General features: G+C 40.7%; 1 protein-coding gene across 1 annotated transcript in view; it reads left to right on the forward strand.

The window, feature by feature from the left end:
- Positions 1–20,613, forward strand: part of CNTNAP5 (contactin associated protein family member 5) — a 302,872-nt gene that overhangs the window by 118,095 nt on the left and 164,164 nt on the right. Inside the window, exon 4 of the mRNA XM_065671519.1 lies at positions 20,456–20,603. Within this exon, the coding sequence (XP_065527591.1) occupies positions 20,456–20,603 (148 nt within the window). The remainder of the gene's footprint in view (positions 1–20,455; positions 20,604–20,613) is intronic.

The following is a 20,613-nucleotide window of genomic DNA, read 5'->3' on the forward strand; positions in this document are numbered from 1 at the left end:
GCTCATGCAAGGGAAGTGAATACAAAATTAATGGGATCTCTAGGGCACAGATCTGGTTAGTCTCCAACAACTAAAGGAGTTTGTGACATTTGATAGTCAATCAGATGCAGAGTCCTTCCACCTCAATGTGACTTTGTTTTATTCATAGGTAGGTTTCCCTGGGTCTGTGCTTTCATTTTCTTTGTCTAGACTGGGGCACGTATCAGCTCACACATTGTCCTAAGCACCAGGCTTGGAACTTGCCGTATGCAACATCTGAAGATGTTTGAAGAAGTTTTTATTCAGCATGATCTGATTGTGTCTTGGGTGGTTATGGTAAAGAAGTGCATACTTTGTGTTATTTGACCCAACTGTGATGAAAATTAATGCAAAAGGTGACTTTAGAAATTAACCATGTCTTTTCCATGTTCCTTTATGGTACAAAAAGAAATGAAAGAAGAGCTCATCTGTAAAAATGTTCAGTTCTGGTTTTCTTTAGTAGATAATGGTAGCTCTCATTAATGTTATGAGTGCTTCCTATGTCTCCTGATCTCTGCCAACTGCTCTCCACAGGGTAAGAAAATGCCAATAGATGCTGGGCCTGGAGACCAGGGTATTTCCCACTGTGTCTCCCTCCATCTGTTTGGATTTGGAACTGGAAATACTGTTTGGACTGCGAACCTTGGAGAAGGTTACTGAACAGTAAATCCCTGAGATCTGCCAAGCATGGTATTTCCAGTGGCTGCAATAAAAGCCCTTTGGCTTGGAGGCAGAGGGGAAGATAAATAAGTGATCATCCTTGCTGTGATGCAGCTGAGCTTGTTTTACCCTAAGCCATGGCAGAACAATGACATAAATTAGATGTATTAAAGAAAGGGGCTGCTTTTGTAGCATCAATCTAGTCAAGGGCAAACACAGGCAAACAAGATGTATGCACTTGTAAACTGGACAATATATAGGGTGCTGTGAGCAGTGCACCTTATTCCTCCACCCTAGTCTGCCATCCGGAGAGCCCTTGGCTGGAGGCAGGCTGGTCGTCTCCCTGCTTCTGCTTTAAAGGTGTCCTGGGTGCCTGTGCCAATCAGGATGGCTCATGTGGCGTAAGAGCACATGGCACATTGCCCATGAAAGTGTGCAGTGGCAGGTTGTGTGGGGGATTCAGGCTGAAGCAGTGGCACTCAAGCAGGAGGGCTGGGATACTCTCAGGGTTGGGAGTGCTGCCACCACTGGTTACTTTGTTCCTCAAGTGGTTCTATATATGTACTGTGAGGTTAGGTTACGGGGATACAACCAGTTTGCGAAGGGTCCAGGTGAATTTGAAACCGTGATTGTAACAGCTGTGCTGTGTCCCAGTTCTACCCAGGGCCCCCAAAGGCCCCATCTGTCCTATGGGCTCTGCCAGGGAAGCAAACACAGGGCAATGGCTGGTCTTATGTCTGCCATGTGCCACCACCTGGAGGAGCACCCTAAAGCCTTCAGAACTGGTGAAAATACAAGATTTCTTTGTAAAAGCAGTTTAAAAATATTCAAGTATTATTTTTATGCTTGGTTCTTTAATTCTGGATGAGGCAGAAAAGCCTATTAGAAGTAATGAATATATTTAGAGAAATTAGGATGTCATTAAAATAAACTGCTTTATTCAGTAGTGTGGATGCACATACAGCTACTGATGCTTCATACATGTCATACAGTTTGTAAGGATGGTCAGCTGAGAAGGAGTGGAAAGAAAACAAGAAGTTTGTGGGGCAAAGTCGGCGCTTGATTTCCAAATAACTTTGCAATTGCAGTCCCAGGTTATGACTAGTCAATTTATGGAGAAATTTTCATTTTGAAAAATGGCCTGTGTCAGTACCATTTTATGTTCAAGGGAAAGAAACATTTTCAGTGACATTTTTCAAAGAGAAACTTTGAAATCAAATTAAATTTTTATTGTTTTTCAGATTTCTTCTGTTCAGTATAGTTATTGGAAAATAAGCCAATGAATAAATAGTTCAGAAATAAAATTAGCTTCTTTGGTTTTTTAAAGCACAATTTCCTATGAAATGTCACCAGCTCCAAATAAGAAATTCTCTTAATCTTTTTCACCAGAGGAAAAGGAGTAGAGCTTTTTCAACTCTTTTGTCAGTAAATGCTTCGAAATACTGAATAATTATGAATCTGAACGTACCCATCTTTGACAGAGAGCTTACAGGTTTTACTATTTTTGTAGTTTCTGTGGTCCTTTTTTGTTTGTTTGTTGTCTTTAGGGGTTTGGTGAAGAGACAAGCAAAATCCTAGCAGTAGATTTAACATTTCGCATAGACAGACCTAAAAATTCTGACTAGAAAAAAAAAGATGTCTTGAAATCCCTCGTAAAACAAAAGCTGATGGGTCTAAAAGTTGTCTGAAAATTATGTTAGTTGTTTCACTTTCATGTGCTAGTAAACATGAATAATACTTCCCCAATCTCCTGCTATGTCTGTCATTCATTATTTTATCGCTCTGTGTTGTATTGTACTTCAGACATCATTTTTTCAGGGTGAAAAATCCTAGTCTGTTAAATCTTTCCACATTCCAAAGGTATTTTATACTACTGGCCTACCCTGTTGCTGTTTTCCATATTTTTTCCAATTCAAATATATCTTTGTCAGATGGAGAGACAAAAGCTTCCGTTCTCAAGTTGTGGTCGCATAGCTTTTTAATCATAGATTCATAGAACATTTAATGTCATTCTGATGCTTTCCGATTGGCTTGTTCTCTACTTTTTCTAGTAATTCTTAATAACCTCTTTGGGGTTTTGGCCATGTTTGAGTGCAGAACTGATGCTTGCATCCAGCAGTTTACAAGGCTTCAAGATGCCTGAATGATGACAGTGGATTTACAACTTGTTTCAGAGCAGGTGTTGGTGAGGTTGTCTGTGTGCTGTGGTACTTTACATTTGCTGATACTATGAATTTTCCATTTTACTGCCTGATCATTTAGTATCATCAGATCCTTGTGCAGCTTTTCAGTCAGCTTTTATTTTTACAAGCGACCAAATTTCATATTGTCATAAAATTGTGTCAGTTCTCTATGTTCAGTGTTTTCTTTGATGTGGCATTTGCAAAATCAAGAAACAGCATAGATCAATGGACACTAGGGGCATCTAGTCTGACAATTTTCTCCTCAAGCTTTCTTTCTTATACTCTAATAAATCACTAGCCCATAAAGACACATTTCCTTTTGAAATATATCAGCTTGGTTGGTTTGCTTTTTGTCTTTCAGTGATTTTCAACAAAAACTTGGTAGAAGTGTGTAGTATCAATAACACCATCACTATCAATACATAATCAAATTCCTTTGAAGACTTCTGATAAATGTCTCCCCTCTGAAAAAAAACAAAGGCCTTTTAGTCATTATATAGTGATCTGCTTGTTTGTTTATTCTGATTTTTAAAATAGTTTCTACTGATTTATGGATTTATTTGTGTGTGGGCACCCAGGCTTGTCTTAAATCCCTTTAAAACATGCTCCCTCATTTGCCACCTTCTGTTCCTCTGGTAATGAAGTAAATTTCTTTGATAGGATAGGAGAGCTAATAGCTGAGCAATTTTATATGGAATTTGCTTGTGGAAGAATATTAACTGAGCTTAGTGGATTTCTTCTGTTCATTTTATATGTTAATCCAGTGCTTCAAATTAAAATGTTTTTTATCAACCATTCCTCCAAAAGAAAGGACTTAGAGTTGTAAATGTCATAAGCTGTATCCTGCTCGGCTCTTACGCAAAGAATCCATCTAACGTCTCAGCTATGGCCTTGTCTTCAAGCCTGTCTTGCAGACTTTTTGTCAGGTTTTCTTCTTGTCACGAGTTTTAAAAGGTATTTATTGCTAGTTTTTATGCATTGCATCAATTGACTTTTTAAAGTTTATGATTTTTTAAAGTTCTATGTTATTCTGGTATTCTATATTTACAAAGCTGATCCTGATTCCATTTTTGTCGTTTAATTATGACTCATTCTTTAAAAGGAGGTCTTCCTACTTAAAATAGCTTCTTTTAAGCTCTTGGTTTTCCAGATTGTTTTTATTTCTTTCCTTTCAAATAAATTAGTTTTCAGAATAAATGGCACACATTTATTTTGAATCTCTAGTATGATGAGTTTTACCTTTCTGGGGCTTAAAATGATTTATCCTGTTGTTACTTTGAATTTCTGTCAAGTCCTAATTTTTACGGATTTCGTCTTTTTGAAATTAAGCTCTGCTTTAAAGATGTATTTTTTCTTTGTGTGTGTGTAGCTCTGCACTTGAGTGTGTTGAATTTCAGTGTTGTGTGACCAGTGTTAGAGAGTATCTCCTCAATAGCAGTGTTTTCATTCTGAGTGCTGCTTAAGTCTAAAGCACACATTGTGGCTGCATGTTAGGTACCTTACCTATCAACTCCAGTAATTGCATACTTATGTTTTATAAAATTTGAGTTTAAGTCACTGTGGCAGTTACCCTCTCTATTCAAGTCTCTCTGTTTTGTCTAGTCATGGGTCTTTTTTTACTGCCTTTGTATAATTGTGTGAAATGATAACATCACCTGATCATGTTCTTGATAACCCAGATCTATCGCTCTAATGTGGAAGAATTTCAGTCCATATAGATATTAGGATCATTGATAGTAACTCATTGTCCCTATTGGGTTCTAACCTTGGTTTAAAACATAGCACCTTTGTTTTCCCACCCTTGTCATTTATACCCTGCAACTGCACTTTCTCTTCCAAGTGTTTTTTTTTCCGCTAATATGTCTGCTGGGATGTATTTTCAAATACACAAGGCATTCACCCAAGTTGGTTGGACTTCTGGAATTGGCACATGTACATTTGACATAATGCTAGAGACCTATATTCACATGCTTTGCTTAAAGGGGACTCGACTTCCTCAGACCATGTTTTACTGATTCAAAGGTATGCATTTTGTCCACTTCTGTCCTGTTCTATAATAAAAATCCAAAGGAATTTGGCTTAATTTGTTCCTCAGTAAGTCTTATGAACACCAACATAGAGGGAAATTGAACTCTCTGAAAATGCCAATCTGAGATTCTTCAGGGATATTACACAATAAAAGATCTGTGAGTCTGCAGAATTGCTGCATATTCTTTTAATCATAATGTGATGATTTACTGGTGTTTTAAGTAACTGTTGTCTTAAGGCTGTGTTTTCTCTGCATGGGCACTGGTTCAGGTGTTCATTAATGCTCTATTGCAGAAACCTGATGAGTTCAAATGTGCATGAGAGTATAGTATTGATGTAGATGCAGTGGAGGAGATATCAGTGTCCTTCTTTATTAGAAGTTAAATTTGTGTATTTGCACAGTCCTCTTCTGTTTGTCAGAAAATGGGCTCATCTTTACTGAAGACTGAACACTGAGCTGATGTCCTAGCACAGCTTTTTATGCAAGCCTCTCAGTATGCAGAAGTTTTGAAAGGAAATCTTGTAATAGGTTAATTTTCCTCTCTATGGGCTGCATTTTCTAAAACACTTCTTTTTTTCCTTCTTTTCTACTTTTCAACATGTATCTGCTCACACTGCTTTCAGAAAAAAAAAAACAAAAACCAAACAACAACCAAAACTTAAACACAATGTCTTCATCTTAATATTAAAAAAAAAAAAAACAAACCAAAAATACACCACAAAGTAAATTAAGTTTTTCTTTCTTGTTCTAAAGGCAAGCTCTTTTTGTATGGATATCACTCATGGGTCATTTATTTCACCTGTGATCAGGAGATTAAAAAGAATAAAAGAGCTCTGTGTGCTAGATTTCACACCTGCAGAGAAGGGCTTGTTAAGCAAAGTGTCACCCAATCTCTTTTTCTATATTGAAATAGGAAATATTGGTGCCATTGGTGAGTCTTAAGTTTTTAAGTGTTTGCTGGGTTATGATTTAGGGAAAAACTGTATGGAAGTGAAAGGAGAAAAGACAGCTTACAAAAAGTGTGATAAAATAACTCTGGGAAAGCACACTATCCAATTAGAATTAAGAGGCATTATGTTGAAATTATTGACGTGATATTTTGAAATATAATTCTACTTTTCCTTTCACTTAAACCTTTTCCCTTCACTTAAGCCACAGCTCTGGTTTGATTTCTTTAAAAGTACCTATTAAGGTAAATATTGGGCTGTAGGTCCATATAGAAATAATATTCTTAATATTCTTACATTTCTAAAATGGTGTGTGAGGCTGCTGAATCTAGTGCCACAGAGTGCAAGGCTGAGGAATATTTCCACAGCTCTTTCCATTTTGCTCCTTTCTTAAGTGGAGATATACAGCAGGGGATGACAACTAGCAGTCTTTGCCTTCCTATGGATGATTCATTACAACCACTTAAAAAATGGTGATCTTTTTGGGTAAATCATCATTGCATATCTTGCTTTTAGAGGATGCCAAGACATAGTCTTTCTAAGATGATCCTCCTTGGGCAAAAGCAGCTCTCACCAAAGATCTTGGGGACAGTCAAGCATAATGCAACACAGATGACATATTTACCGAAAGCGCTGTTGTATAGAAACTTCTCTTGTTGCAAGAAACAATTTACGCATTCCTCCCTGTATGTTCAGCACACAGTGATCATCCTCTTTTGAAATATTTTTTTTACAAGTCCTGAAATTTCCATCTCATTGAGCAGTTCCTATCCTCTTTCCATTTTCAAAATAAAATTTATGTCCTGCCATGATCTTGGATCCTTCCGAATATCATGACTCCATTTAATGTCCTACCATAACAGTTACAGGCCTTTTGCGAAAGCAAGCAAAATTTACAATTCAGGGTCAGCATTCCAGGCCACCTCCTCCTTAAGTCACTAACAGAAAGTTACTTTTTTCGTGCTGTATTTAAGAGAATTATGATCTTCAGAGTCTACTGCTGTTTTTTGTGGGGTTTTTTGGTGTGGTTGGCCTAATAAAATGTGTGGTTGAAACTTAATGGGCAGACATGCATTTGGAAGATTTTTGCTTACAGAGATGTTGCAAATGCTTGTCTTACTCTGTTTCAGGAGGAAGAGAAGTGGTTTCTTTAAGTTGCTTTAGCGTCCAGGAGATTAATTTAATGTGGTTCAATGACAGACCCCAATGTGAAAGTGGAATGTCAAGACTTAAATGTAGGATGCTGCAAACATTACAGTAATGGTTTTGTAGGAGGAAGCTGTATCAATTAGATTTAACCCTCCTGTGGTGAGAGAGAAGTCTATATAAGTCACTGGGCTAAAACTACAGCCGATGTACATGAACATGGTTTCACTGCTCTGAAGGGTGCTGTAATGATCTATACCAGTAAAGTGTGCTGACACAGCTGAATTTGCAGTTTAACAAAGCATGGTTGAAAAAGTCTAGAGAAATACATGGCAAAAAGATTATTTTTTTTCTAATTTGCAATTACATGGTGTTTTTTGTAAGCAGAGCATAACAAACACTAGAAACAATCACTTGTTATTATTTGTAATCTGATATTTGTGTACTTTATGATGATGGCATTCCTGAGAAAGGTAAACAGCACAGTGCCTTTTTGTGATGTTAACTGTTGTTATCTTGGCTAGGATATGAACGTTCTCCTATTCAAAGGACGAAAAAGAAATACAAAATCATAGAATCATAGAATAGTTTGGGTTGGAAGACTGCTATAATGTCTCCCTGGACCCTTCTTTTCTCCAGGCTGAACAACCCCAACTCTCTCAGCCTGTCGTCATGGGAGAGGTGCTCTAGCCCTCTGATCATCTTCATGGCCCTTCTCAAGACTTGCTCCAGCAGGTGCATGGCCTTATGGGGCCCCAGAGCTGAATACTGTACTCCATGAGAGGTCTCACAAGAGCAGAATAGAAGGGGAGAATCACCTCCCTTGACCTGCTAGCCACGCTTCTTTTGATGTACCCCAGCAAATGTTTGGCTTTCTGGGCTGGAAACACACATTGCTGGGTCATGTTGAGCTTTCCGTCAGCCAACACTCCCAAGTCCTCCTCTCAGGGTTGCTCTGAATCCTTTCAACCTCTAGCTGACGCACAGGTGCAGCACCTTGCACTTGGCCTTGTTGAAATTCATGAGGTTCATATGGGCCCATTTCTTGAGCTTGTCCAGGTCCCTCTGGATGGCATCTCATCTCTTAGGCACATCAACTGCACCACTCAGCTTGGCATCATCTGAAAACTTGCTGAGGGTGCACTCAATTCTGCTATGTCATTGATGAAGATATTAAACAGTACTGGTCCTAATACAGACCCCTGAGGGACACCACTTGTCCAACTGGACAATGAGGCCTCTGGATGCAGCCATCCAACCAGTTCCTCCACAGAACAGCCAGGCATGAAATCTGTATCTCCTTTAGAGAGAAGGATGGTGTGGGGGACAGTGTCAAAGGCTTCACAGAAGTCTAGATAGATGACATTTGTAGCTCTTTCTTTACTCACCGATATAGTCACTCCACTGTAGAAGGCCACTAGGTCGGTCAGGCAGGACTTGCCCTCGATGAAGCCATGCTGACTCTTTCAAATCACCTCCATGTGCCTTAGCATAACTTCTAAGAGGATCTGATCCATGATCTTCAGAGATAGAGAGGTGAGGCTCACAGGTCAGCAGTTCCTAGGGTCCTCCTTTCTACCTTTTTTTAGAAATGGGTGCAATGTTTCCCATTTTTTGTGTTAGCAGGGACTTCACCTGACTGCCATGGCTTTTCAGCTATCATGGAGAATGGCTTGGCAGCTGCAGCCAGCCTCAGGATTCTGGGATGCACCTCATAAGGTCACATAGGGTTGTGTATGTTTAGGTTCCTCAGGTGGTCACAAACCTGATCTTCTCTTACAGTAGGAGGGACTTTGCTCCCCCTGTCTCCATCTTGCAGTCCATCCGCTCGAGGTGTGGGAAGGGAGGTTGCTAGTGAAGACCAAGGCAAAAATCTTGTTGAGTATGTAAGCCTTCTTGTCTGTTGTTCCAGTTTGCCAGTGTTGCTCATCAGGTGCTGTATGGTTTTTTTTGACCTTCCTTTTCTCACTGATGTACCTAGAAGCTCTTATTATTACTCTTTGCAACCCCTGTCAAGTTCAGTTCCATCTACACCTTGGCCTTCCTGAACCCCTGTCCCTACATAGCTGGGCAGTGTGCTTATACTCTTCCCAGGATACCTGTCCCTGCTTCCACTGCCTGTGCCTTCTTGCCCTTTAGTTTGACCAGCAGGTCTTGACTCATCCATGCTGGTCTCTTACATTCCTTCCCTAATTTATTACAGCTGGCAATCGGGAGCTCTTCTACTCTATGGAAAGCATCCTTAAAGATTTGCCACCTCTGTTCTGCTCCCTTATCCCTGAGGGCAAGTTTCCCAGGGGATCCTGTTGACCAACTTCTTGAAGAGCTGGAAATTTGCTTTCCTAAAATTCAAGATCCCGACTTTACTCTTCGCCTAATCCCTATCTCTCAGGACTGCAAACTCCACCAGTGCATGATCACTGCAACCCAGTGATCAATCTTGACATCACCAATTAGCTCACTTGCATTGGAGACCAAGAGGTCTAGTATTATCTCCCCTCTGGTAGGGATGTGTATTGCCTGGCTTAAGAAGTTATCCTTAATGCATTCTAAGAGTCTCCTGGATTTAGTACAGTGTGCCATGCTACTTTTCCAGCAGCTGCTGGAGTGATTGAAGCACCCCAGCAGGATGGGAGCCTATGAGCATGATGCCTCCTGTAGCTGGAGTAAGATGGCTTTCATCTGATCCCTTTGATCAGGTGGCCCCTAGTAGGAACCACAGACCGTCCTTTTTCTGTCTGCTGACTATTTCTGTCTCAGGGAAGGTAGAACATGGTTCCACCAGTCTATCTCTTTCTCAGACTCCTTAACCATTCCACTTCCTCTCATAGCTCTACCATCAGGCTGAGCAGATCATCTACCTGGTCAACACCTCACACAGCTGTTCTCATTACTGCCATCCATTAGTGGTGAAAGGCTCTGGCACTCTCTGCAGCTTGAGACCTGGATGGCTGCATGTTTTTGTGAGAGCTCTGTCTGGAGTGCCACATCCCTTCTGGTGAGTGCAGAGGACATAAAGGTATGGTGCAGGAGGCAGCATATAGCAGAAAATACGTGTGTGTGCATGTGCACTTCAATGAATTAGAAAACACTGGAGAAAATCAAGCCTACCTATTTATCTTCATCCACAGGATATGACTTTACTGATCCAAATGAAGATGACATCAAACTTCATAACAGGGAAATAATGTAAGATAATGGAGCACGATATTCATCTGAGGTCACTGTTGCATGGAATAACTAACACCTCTCGTGTCATCCTGCTGCATCTGTCTGGCAAATTATAACCAGTGAGATATCAAGTGTACAGTGCTAGCTGCTAAAATGCACTTTGATGAAACTAAGTACAGGGAAGGTTCCCAGAGTTCTCCAATATTGCCAGACATAAACACATTCACTGCATTGTTAATCTCACTAATTTAATGTGAAGCATGAAGGTCTCCATGAGATTTATGCAGAAAACCAACTGAAATCTATGATTAGTGTTGGCAGTAGAAGGAGCAGTTTCAGTCTGTTGGATAAGGTTATCTAGTCAAGGTACTGGGGAAATATTTATCCTTGCTGTGATACAGCTTAAAATACTATCACTATGTAGTATTGCCATTAAGATAAAGTGCAGGAGGTTGAGCAGAAACAGAAATTAGCTGCTGACTTTCAGTTAAGACTTGTAATTTATGGGTTTAATTTTGCCACTTCTTGAATCCGTCATTATTAATGTAGCAATGATAATAATAACAGCTTCACCTCCAGGTGCTCCAAAGATAGAGCTGATTCTGAAAACTAAAGATATGGATCAGTCCTCCATCTCACTGATGTTGTGAGATGCAACATCATGTATGTATGCGAAGTGTTTCAGTAGGGTAGGGAAATTGTACTTAGTCCACTGCTGGGAAGAGGAAGGGCGACATGACCAGCTGCGGGTTGGCTCAAACACTTGGGCTACATTTGTATGAGTAAATAAAAGATAACAAGGACCATTTTCTAGTCCTGAGCTCATATATTATCCATTTGGTAAATTCTTTTTTCTTCAAAACAGATCACCTTACCCAAGCTGCCTATTGGAAATCGTCTCTGCTGGATACAATATTTCAGACTTTGCTAAGGTACAGTCTGTCAGACTCTAGAAACAGACTGAAACTAATTCAAATTGTTTGAAGATCTAATTATCCATTCCAGTACATAAACCAGCATTTTGGGAGGTGCTACTGACTAAATCAAGAAAAGAAATTAGAATTTCTAGGGTAAATCAGGAGGGAAAAAAAAAAATAGAGGAGGGGGGAAGGGGAAAGGTAGTAGAGAGACATAAAGAAAGTTCTTCAGTATTTTACAAATTTTCTTCAGTCTAAATAGAAATGTTTCATTGTCCTGAAGGGACTGAAGAAGCTTCATGGTTTTAAATGTCACCATCACTGAACTGATGTTTTCTGGATTGATACAGATGATTTTAAAACAAAATATTGCATAGATTGTCTTAACAGATAGTCTTTAATTTTGTTTGAAAAGTTTTCTGTTGCAAAATACTTTGACTATGTAAAAATTGTTTTTTATTGGAAAATGTGTGAATAGAATTGTAGAATCATAGAATAGTTAGGGTTGGAAAGGACCTCAAGATCATCTAGTTCCAACCCCGCTGCCATGGGCAGGGACACCTCACACTAAACCATCCCACACAAGGCTTCATCCAACCTGGCCTTGAACACCATCAGGGATGGAGCACTCACAACCACCCTGGGCAACCGATTCCAGTGTCTCACCACCCTAACAGGAAAGAATTTCCTCCTTATATCCAGTTTAAACTTCCCCTGTTTAAGTTTTAACCCATTACCCCTTGTCCTGTCACTACAGTCCCTGATGAAGAGTCCCTCCCCAGCATCCCTATAGGCCCCCTTCAGATACTGGAAGGCTGCTATTAGGTCCCCACGCAGCCTTCTCTTCTCTAGGCTGAACAGCCCCAACTTTCTCAGCCTGTCTTGGTACGGGAGGTGCTCCAGTCCCCTGATCATCCTCGTGGCCCTCCTCTGCACTTGTTCCAGCAGTTCCATGTCCTTTTTATGTTGAGGACACCAGAACTGCACACAATACTCCAGGTGAGGTCTCACAAGAGCAGAGTAGATGGGCAGGATCACCTCCTTCGACCTGCTGGTCACGCTCCATTTGATGCAGACCAGGATATGGTTGGCTTTCTGGGCTGCGAGCGCACACTGCCGGCTCATGTTCATTTTCTCATCGACCAGCACCCCCAGGTCCTTCCCTGCCGGGCTGCTCTGAATCTCTTCTTTGCCCAATCTGTAGCTGTGCCTGGGATTGCTCCGACCCAGGTGTAGGACCTTGCACTTGTCGTGGTTGAACTTCATAATGTTGGCATCAGCCCACGTCACAAGCATGTCAAGGTCCCTCTGGATGGCATCCCTTCCCTCCAGTGTATCAACCGGACCACACAGCTTGGTGTCATCAGCAAACTTGCTGAGGGCGCACTCAATCCCACTGTCCATGTCAGCGACGTAGATGTTAAACAAGACCGGTCCCAACACCGATCCCTGAGGGACACCACTCGTTACCGGTCTCCAGCCGGACATTGAGCCATTGACCACAACTCTTTGAGTGCGGCCATCCAGCCAGTTCTTTATCCACCGAGTGGTCCATCCATCAAATTGATATCTCTCCAATTTAGAGAGAAGGATGTTGTGTGGGACAGTGTCAAACGCTTTGCACAAGTCCAGGTAGATGACATCAACTGCTTTACCCTTATCCATCAATTCTGTAGCCCCATCATAGAAGGCCACCAAACTGGTCAGGCAGGATTTCCCCTTAGTGAAGCCATGCTGGCTGTCACCAGTCACCTTGTTGTTTTTCATGTGCCTTAGCATGCCATCCAGGAGAATGTGCTCCAAGATTTTACCAGGCACAGAGGTGAGACTGACTGGTCTGTCAGAAGGATAATAAGCAACATCCTTAATACAAATGTGGCTTATATTGTGCAGTCATCTATCTGAGGCTACTGATGTTGTTAGCAGTATTTGTCCCTGTATTTGGAAAGTAACTAACCAGAAAGAAAGGTATGCATTTGTATAATGGGGTAGATTAGAGGCAAATAGCCTTCCCATGTGAGTGGATTATTCAAGGGAGTGATGAAGTGGTATGAACTCTGCCACATTATTGCGTTTTCTCTCCCCTGGACCACCCTGCTGCATACAGAAACTGCCATTAGCCTCAGAGGTGACTAATGCTCAGGAGCCCAGGTGGATGTTGCATTGCATTGCATTGCTAAAGCATACCAGTCAGCCCCTCAGTGAGTATCAGATGCAGTGCATATTTCCCAGTAGGGCTGCTGCTTGATAACCTGTAGTGCAGCCATTCATTTTAATTCTTACTGTACTGGGAAGGTAAACTACCTCTTTGTGGACCAGTACTTTTTTTCTTTTTTTTTTTTTTTTTTCCATTGGAGGTGGAGGAATGAAAAGGGAAGCTGTCTCCTGCTCAGAGAATATGCTATGGGAGGATACTTTTAAAAGATGCCTCTTCTATATTTTTTCCCCTTGTTCCTCTCTAATAGCAGCTCTGACACTGTGCCAGGGGATATTGTTTTTGAGGTTCTTTTCAAGGATGGGTGTTTCAAACAGTAAAATGTGGCTGCCGTTAGGAAAGAAAGACACGTAAGCAGAATGGAGGCTTCTCTTTCTGAACATAGGATAGGCTTTAGACTATCTAGAGTCATAGTGTTCAACCTGGAAAGAAAAACATGAGCCTGGAAACAGGCAACTCATCTCAGAAGGCTGTTAACCAGAAGTTACTCGTTTCCTTTTGTCATGAAGATCATGGTGTATTAACACGAAGGACAGACATGAAGTAGGAAGAGATGTTTGGAGTCAAGTGATGTGCTAGAAGGACACATCCTGCCTTCCAGCTTCCAGTTCCTGGACCAGGCTTGCAGATGTTCCCTCTTTGGCTCAGATTGAAACCTGCTTGAATCAGGGGAAAAGGCTCCCACTGAGTCTAAAGCAGGCAAGTTTCTTGTTCTTCAAGTAAAAAAATGTATTTCATTTTTAGAGATTGGTTGAAAAAAATGAAATAAAGTTTAACTTGCCTCTTGAGAAACAGAGGTTAGAAAACGCAATTCATAGGTTTGCCGTCCATGTGCCAAAGATGGATGTGCAGTCGGTGAAAACGAAGATCCAAACTGTAGCTCTTTAAGGAGCTGTGCAGTTGTCCATTCCTTCTCCCCATGGCCTGACCCCTTTAATAGCAAAAGGACTTTTAAGGCCACATGCCGAAAGAGGGTTAACTCCCAGAGGCCAGGTCCTGCCATGAACTTCTGTGCTGGAGAGCTGCTCTTAACTCTCTGAGGTGAGCTCCCAGCAGCTCCCAGTCTGGACACGGAGCAATTAATATGACAGCAAAGCCATTTCACTGTGTTTCTTCATGACAAGATATTACCAGTTCTGTCTTGATGTGTCAGGCAGGACTTCTTTTCATAAGCAAAGCAGCATATTTCACTATTGACATGCACAGCATGTAGAAAAGGGCAAAATGTAAAAAGAACATTTAGACTTTGAAGTTGTCTTTTTTTCTTTCACATTTCCCACCCCTAACATCTTTGAGTAATCTGTTTTTCTAAAGGCTGGGCTGAGGTGAAGGGAGAATATTACTAGAATTGCCTGAACTGGCAGTAGCTTTCATTTTGCAGTAGAAACTACATGTTTTTTTTTTTTAATTTCTATTGTTATCAGAAGTCACCACAACCCTGTCCAGACCCAAGGTGCTGCTAGCAGGCACTGCTGTGGTATAATTATTCTGTGAAAAAAAAACCCTCTGGCATCCCATTAAAATCAAGAGGCTGCTGAGTTTCCATACAGTGTGTTTGTAGTTGTATTGTGTCCTTATTATGATATCATTCAGTCTCTTTCCACAAACACAAGTAGAGATGCAGGACTACTACCATAACTTGGTTTCAGTCACTGGCTTCCCCACGACCTGGAATTAATACCCACACTCAATAGGTCCACTGAGTTCCGTCCTGGGGAATACAGACTTGAGCAGAAGGCTCAGGCAGAGGCATTCTGTTGCCTCTGGAGAAGATAAAAACTGTCATTGAGTCAGTTTATTTCAACATAGAAAATGTGAAAAGCTAGGCAATATTTTCTTCTTCCTGTTTCAGATTTTCATGTTGTTTCTTTACTCAGGAATGCATGTTTTCTTTAAAATGCATGAACACTCAAATATTTGAGGAGGTCCTGGGAGGCATACACTAGGAAGCATGTTCTGTATCATAGTGCTAACTCCTAGCTCATGATCTTTCTCATCCAAGGAAGTAAGTCTAAAAGGGAGAATGTCACTGTTTAAGTATTGCAGTTTTGGGATTTATGACAAGCTTAGCTGCTTTTTATCTCACTTTGGTTCTTTCACTAAGCTGCTGGATAGCTTGAATTAAGTGTGCTCCTTCCCTTATTTCTTTAGGCACCGGAGACAGCATACAATGATGTCGTGGGTGAGATTTGAAGGTGCTCTTCTCTGTGCTTATATTTCTTTCAGTGAAGGTTGAAATGTTGTAAATTGCTAACATCTGTGTTACGTGCCCTCTGCACATTCATAATCTGATGGTTTTTTTTTTTTTTCCTCAGCTGAGTTCATCAGAATGACTTTGGCAGAAATGAGAGTATTCAATATGTCTTAAAATATCTCCCCTAGAAGGTAGTTAACCTCAGGTCTGCCTGCTCACTGTTCGGAGCTGATTGTGCCTATGTTTCTGCTTGCATACTCGTTTTGAACCTATCCCATTACCTGCCTAACAAAGTGGGAGAGCAAAATATATTCAGCAAAGTCATTATGGGAACCACTTCTGCAGCTCTGTAAATAAGTTGCCATTTGCTGTGCAGACTGTATGTGCAGGGGAGAGGGAGATCAAATCCCATGTCTGATGCTATCTCTGGAATTGATTAGACTCTCATGAGCAGGCACTTTCCTTTTTCCTTGCACCCAGTTTCCACTTCCAGGTATAAAGGTGGAGTCTAATACTTTGACTAAAGGGCCATCTAAATTTCAGCACATCAGATCTCACAGGTGTGATCTACATCTGAATTAATACATGAGTTAGAGAAACAAATATGTATCTACAGGGTTGTTAAGCAACTGTCATATTTTACCACAGTTGTGTGACATTTTCCTAAACTGCCCTTGAACAGCTTTTGGGATCCCTCTGAATGGGAGAGTTATATAAACAGCCTAATCATTTGAATTGTTGTATGACTCTTGATGGAGACATACATCCAAATTCCAGGTAATGATGGTGGTTCTGAGTTTTAAACTTGTTTTGAAAGCTTTCTTCTTCTAAGTTAGAATTATTTTGTTCCACTTTAATATGACCCATGAGCTAGATGGGTTGAGCACTGGAAAAAGTGTTTGGTGTCCTTCTCTCATTCTTACTCTTCCCTGTGTGCCACAGCCACTGCCAAAGAGCTGGTTAGACCCTGCTCCGAACCACTGCAGCTGTTCATACCTCACCTCTTCATGCCAGTGAGACCTGCCTTTGCTGCCTCATAAAAAAAGGCTCATAAAATATTACTGTGGTGCCATAGTCTGTGTCACAGTGAAGCACCATGCAGCCAGACATCGTGAAACAAACTTGGTCTGAGCGGTAGCCCTGCCGGTGGCAAGCTGTTAACCTTGCAGCTGCCAGCACTAGGGAAAAGCTTTTGCCTTCAAGAAGCTGGTGGCAATGTTTGGTGCCAGTGGAGCTTTTAGATTTATAAGCCGCATAAAATGCCTGAAACAGAATTTCCCAGTTTAATCATCAGTCTGTTTACAGGCTTGTAAGAAACCACAGATTTCAGTGTTATATGCTCCCTCCCAGAGCAACTGGGTTGCATGGGAAATGGCATGCGGGTGCTTTGGTTTTTGTTCACTAGTTTGTCGTTTTGTTCCTGTGAAGTAATCCCTATCAACAACAACTTGTAATAGCGGCTGTTTCTCAAGAGAAAGTATTCCTGCCATTCTCACTGATAAGTTTACTGTTAATCAATATTTGAACCTCCAGGGCTACGAAATCTGGTATTGCATCCTTGTTTCATCTTCTTTAATGGATGGATTATTTCTGTGTCAGCTGTGGATGTAAGTTTCAAAGTGACCATCCGTGGCAATTGGTGTTATCCAGTCAATGATCTACAGCCTACAGGTGATCCGTAAAGCATCAGAAGGTGATCTGTATAGCAGTGGGAGTTGGAAGTGAAAATAAAAGCAGTCCTAAAGGCATACACAGTGACGCCCTGCAGTTAGCAGCAAGCAGTGATGTACCAGCTGCATGCAAAACCATCTCGTAGGCGCAGATCGGTGGGTGCAGCATTGCCTGTTGATTTTTTCCCCTGCACATTTTGTTGGCTCTTTGGTTATTAGAGAAGCTTGAGAAACATGGCTGTAAGGGATCTATTGGAATTTTGAAGGGTTTATTTTTATCAACATGACTATTTCAATGTGGGAAGGATGTTTTTACATTGTTGTATATTAGATTTGTTGTCAACTGATTTGGAGGCTGGAAGCAAGTAATTCTGGTTTTCCCTTGAGGTGTCTTGAAGGGAACTATCTAGCACAGATGCCTGTTGGGTGGGCATCTGGGTCTGCTTGAAGACGGTGGGATACAGCTGTCTCTGTTTTACCTGGAAACCCACAAAACAACTTTGATTGCTCTGGCAGTCCCTGAAGTGTGCTGTACACACCATCTGCCTGGAGGCAGAAGACTGCCTCCGTGTGCATGAGTAGCAGTGACGCTCCTGTGCATTGTGCTTGGGTGTGCGATTTGCGCAAGCTTTGCAAAAAAAATGTCTGTATAAGTTTGCCCTGCAAAAGAGGTGTCAAGACTGCCATTGCCAACAGTTATACATAGTTGTGTACTGCCTCTGATTTTCCAGCAGCCATGAGGACACGCTGATCCAGCATGCCGCTGTGTGATGGCGCGGGCTGCATTCTTTCCAAGCAGGAATGTGTGGGCTGTTTAGCACACAGTTGTATTCACAAATAGCATAATTCCCATTACTTTGTAATTGCAAAGAGATATTTCTAGTGCTGTGCTTTTCAACTTGGTCTTTCTCTGAGATTGTTTCCTTTTTTATATAAACAAAATTATTACCTTGTGGGCCTGTGATACATTGTGCAGTATAGACAGTCTTCTGTGCAAGAGGATTATGAGGAAAAAAACCAACACAGACCTTTGTTTCACAGCCTTGCTGCATTAAGGTGTACTTTTCTTTTTTTTGTCTCTTAATGTTCACCTTTCGTGTGCATTCTAGTCACTGCATTTGAAGCTTTTCTTCACAATTGGGAAGACTGAAAACCCTTTGTTCCCTGCCTGTTCTTTTTCTTCTTTCATTTTCCTGCTTTCTTTTTTATCTTCCAAAAGGTGATATTTTTACATAATCACAGGATTCCAAGAGGATAAGCTTTCTAAGGAAACAGAAAACACTTCCCTTTATCAATCTTATATATTCTTGAGTGTCTTAATAAAATTGTGAGTGCTGCCACAGCTCTGACTGTGAGACTTGCTGTCTGCTGACAGTTTCATTACTGAGAAGAACAAGATTTTTCTCTTGAAATGCAAGGAAGAAAAACTGTGAAATAGTCTGCTGGTATTTGAATTTGGCTATCTGGAAAGCAATATAAGTAAGCCCAGGACATCCTGAAGTGCTACTTATGGCCTTCCTCAAGGTAATGGGAAAAGCTGCTGAACTACTGTAAGTGATTGATTTTGCATTAAAATGAACAATAATCCTAATTAAAAAAAATATTTATATCATATAGCTACATTTGAGAGAGGTTAGTTAAACGTCACATTATACTTGTAGAAAACAAGATCTTGTGCATACACTGTTCTGAATATCAGATTTGGGATAAGCCTTTGAGGACAGTTGGGATAGCCAAATTATATACCCTTTTCAGCCTGATAAGCTCCTAATGAAAATAATTTTACAGATCATGTTTTTAGGGGAGATTATTCTGTTCGCAGAGGTAACTGAGGTTGTGAGAGATCATTTCAGTGAAATTGTTCATTTTCAGAGGGAAGCAATACCAGCAGTGAAATCCACTTCCAGAATATGCTTTAGAAATTAAGATATATGCTGTCTTTTGCATTCATGACTGGGTGGAAAGTAAGGCCTACTGTGTAGAAGAGAATATTTCCCAGGTTAGAGTTTCTAAGGTGAAAGGAAATAAGCATGGTATGGTTTGAAGGTATTGTGCCTTAGAAATGTTCAAGGATATTTTTCATTGAATATAGTTCCAATAAAAAAATAACATGCTGGGTTTAGTAAAGCAAATTTAGTAATTTTGAAGTTCTACACCATTTTAAACAATATGTAGAAAAAGATTAAATGCTTGAGTAAAAATTTAAACAATGGCTAATTAGTCCTTTTTTCTTCAGAGTGGAGATGAAACCCCAAATCTCTCTAACTCATCCTTTGGCCATCAGGAATGAATTGTAGGTCTAGATTACTGGGGTTATTCTAATCTGTGCTTGCAGTTACATTGCATAGATGAATGATGGTTCAAGTTATTGTGATAAAATTTTACTTTCATAAAGTGAAGGACTGCTTTTAAAAATGCGGCCATTCTGTGACACTGTTTTTTGTGAGTTCTATCTTGGTTTTCATGTTTTGCAAAACTGTTACCTTCAAATTTAAATCCTAGCTGAGTTACTCAAATGTTCTGAAGATTGCAAGTGTATGGGATTTCTAGACTGATATTACAAGGTAAAGGTGTAATGAAAAAGCTTCAGGCAGGATCAGAGCTTAGATGATTGTCTTAAGGTTTGTCTTTGAAATCCTTCTGTCATTCTTCATCCATAAGAGAGTTTCCTCTTGTTAAGTGATAATTCTGAGTCAGGCCATTAATTTTGGCTTGCAAGTTGCAGGCAATTAATCAAATAGGCAAGAAAAAAGTTAAATTATTATTGTTTGCAGGCTTTAAATCTCCTGAGTGCAAACACAGTCAAAATGCTGACTCTTCTGGGTACTGACTCAGGCTTTCATCTCTTCCTGTCTTGAGGTTTCTGTGGCATATCTAGGTGTATGCTTTCGTGTTCATTTTCACAGGGTCTGGCCAACCTCAGTGCCTTGTGACCATCTTTTTCTATACCTTGGATACACCAATAGCTAAATTGGGCCCTGTTGTTCACTGCATTGAAAGGACTGTGGGTATGTTAAGAGCCAGTGGTGTATTCTGGTGCACAGGAGTATCTTGGGTTTGGAGAAATTGTATGGCATCTGTAACATCCCCATCTACAACCTGCTTTTGTAACTCCCTTTATACTCACTCCTATGAGGTGCTCTTTGTACTGCCTTTTCCCTCCTTTCTCTTCATAAATGACCCATCATTTAAAATAGAACTTGAAAATCAATTTATATAATTTTGCGTAGCTCATGAGTCTCATTCAGAGTGCTGCATTCACTTCTTAGTGCTAAATGTCTCACTAAGGCTCCCTTTCCTTTCAGGTTTTCACAGGGAACAGCAACGCTGACAGTGTGGTTCACCACAAATTGCTGCACTCCATGAAAGCCCGCTTCTTGCGCTTCATCCCTCTTAAGTGGAACACTGGTGGTCGGATAGGACTGAGAGTGGAGGTCTTTGGTTGCTTCTATAGTAAGTAACT

The sequence above is a fragment of the Lathamus discolor genome, chromosome 3 (genome assembly GCF_037157495.1).
Source record: "Lathamus discolor isolate bLatDis1 chromosome 3, bLatDis1.hap1, whole genome shotgun sequence".
NCBI classification, from domain to species: domain Eukaryota; kingdom Metazoa; phylum Chordata; class Aves; order Psittaciformes; family Psittacidae; genus Lathamus; species Lathamus discolor.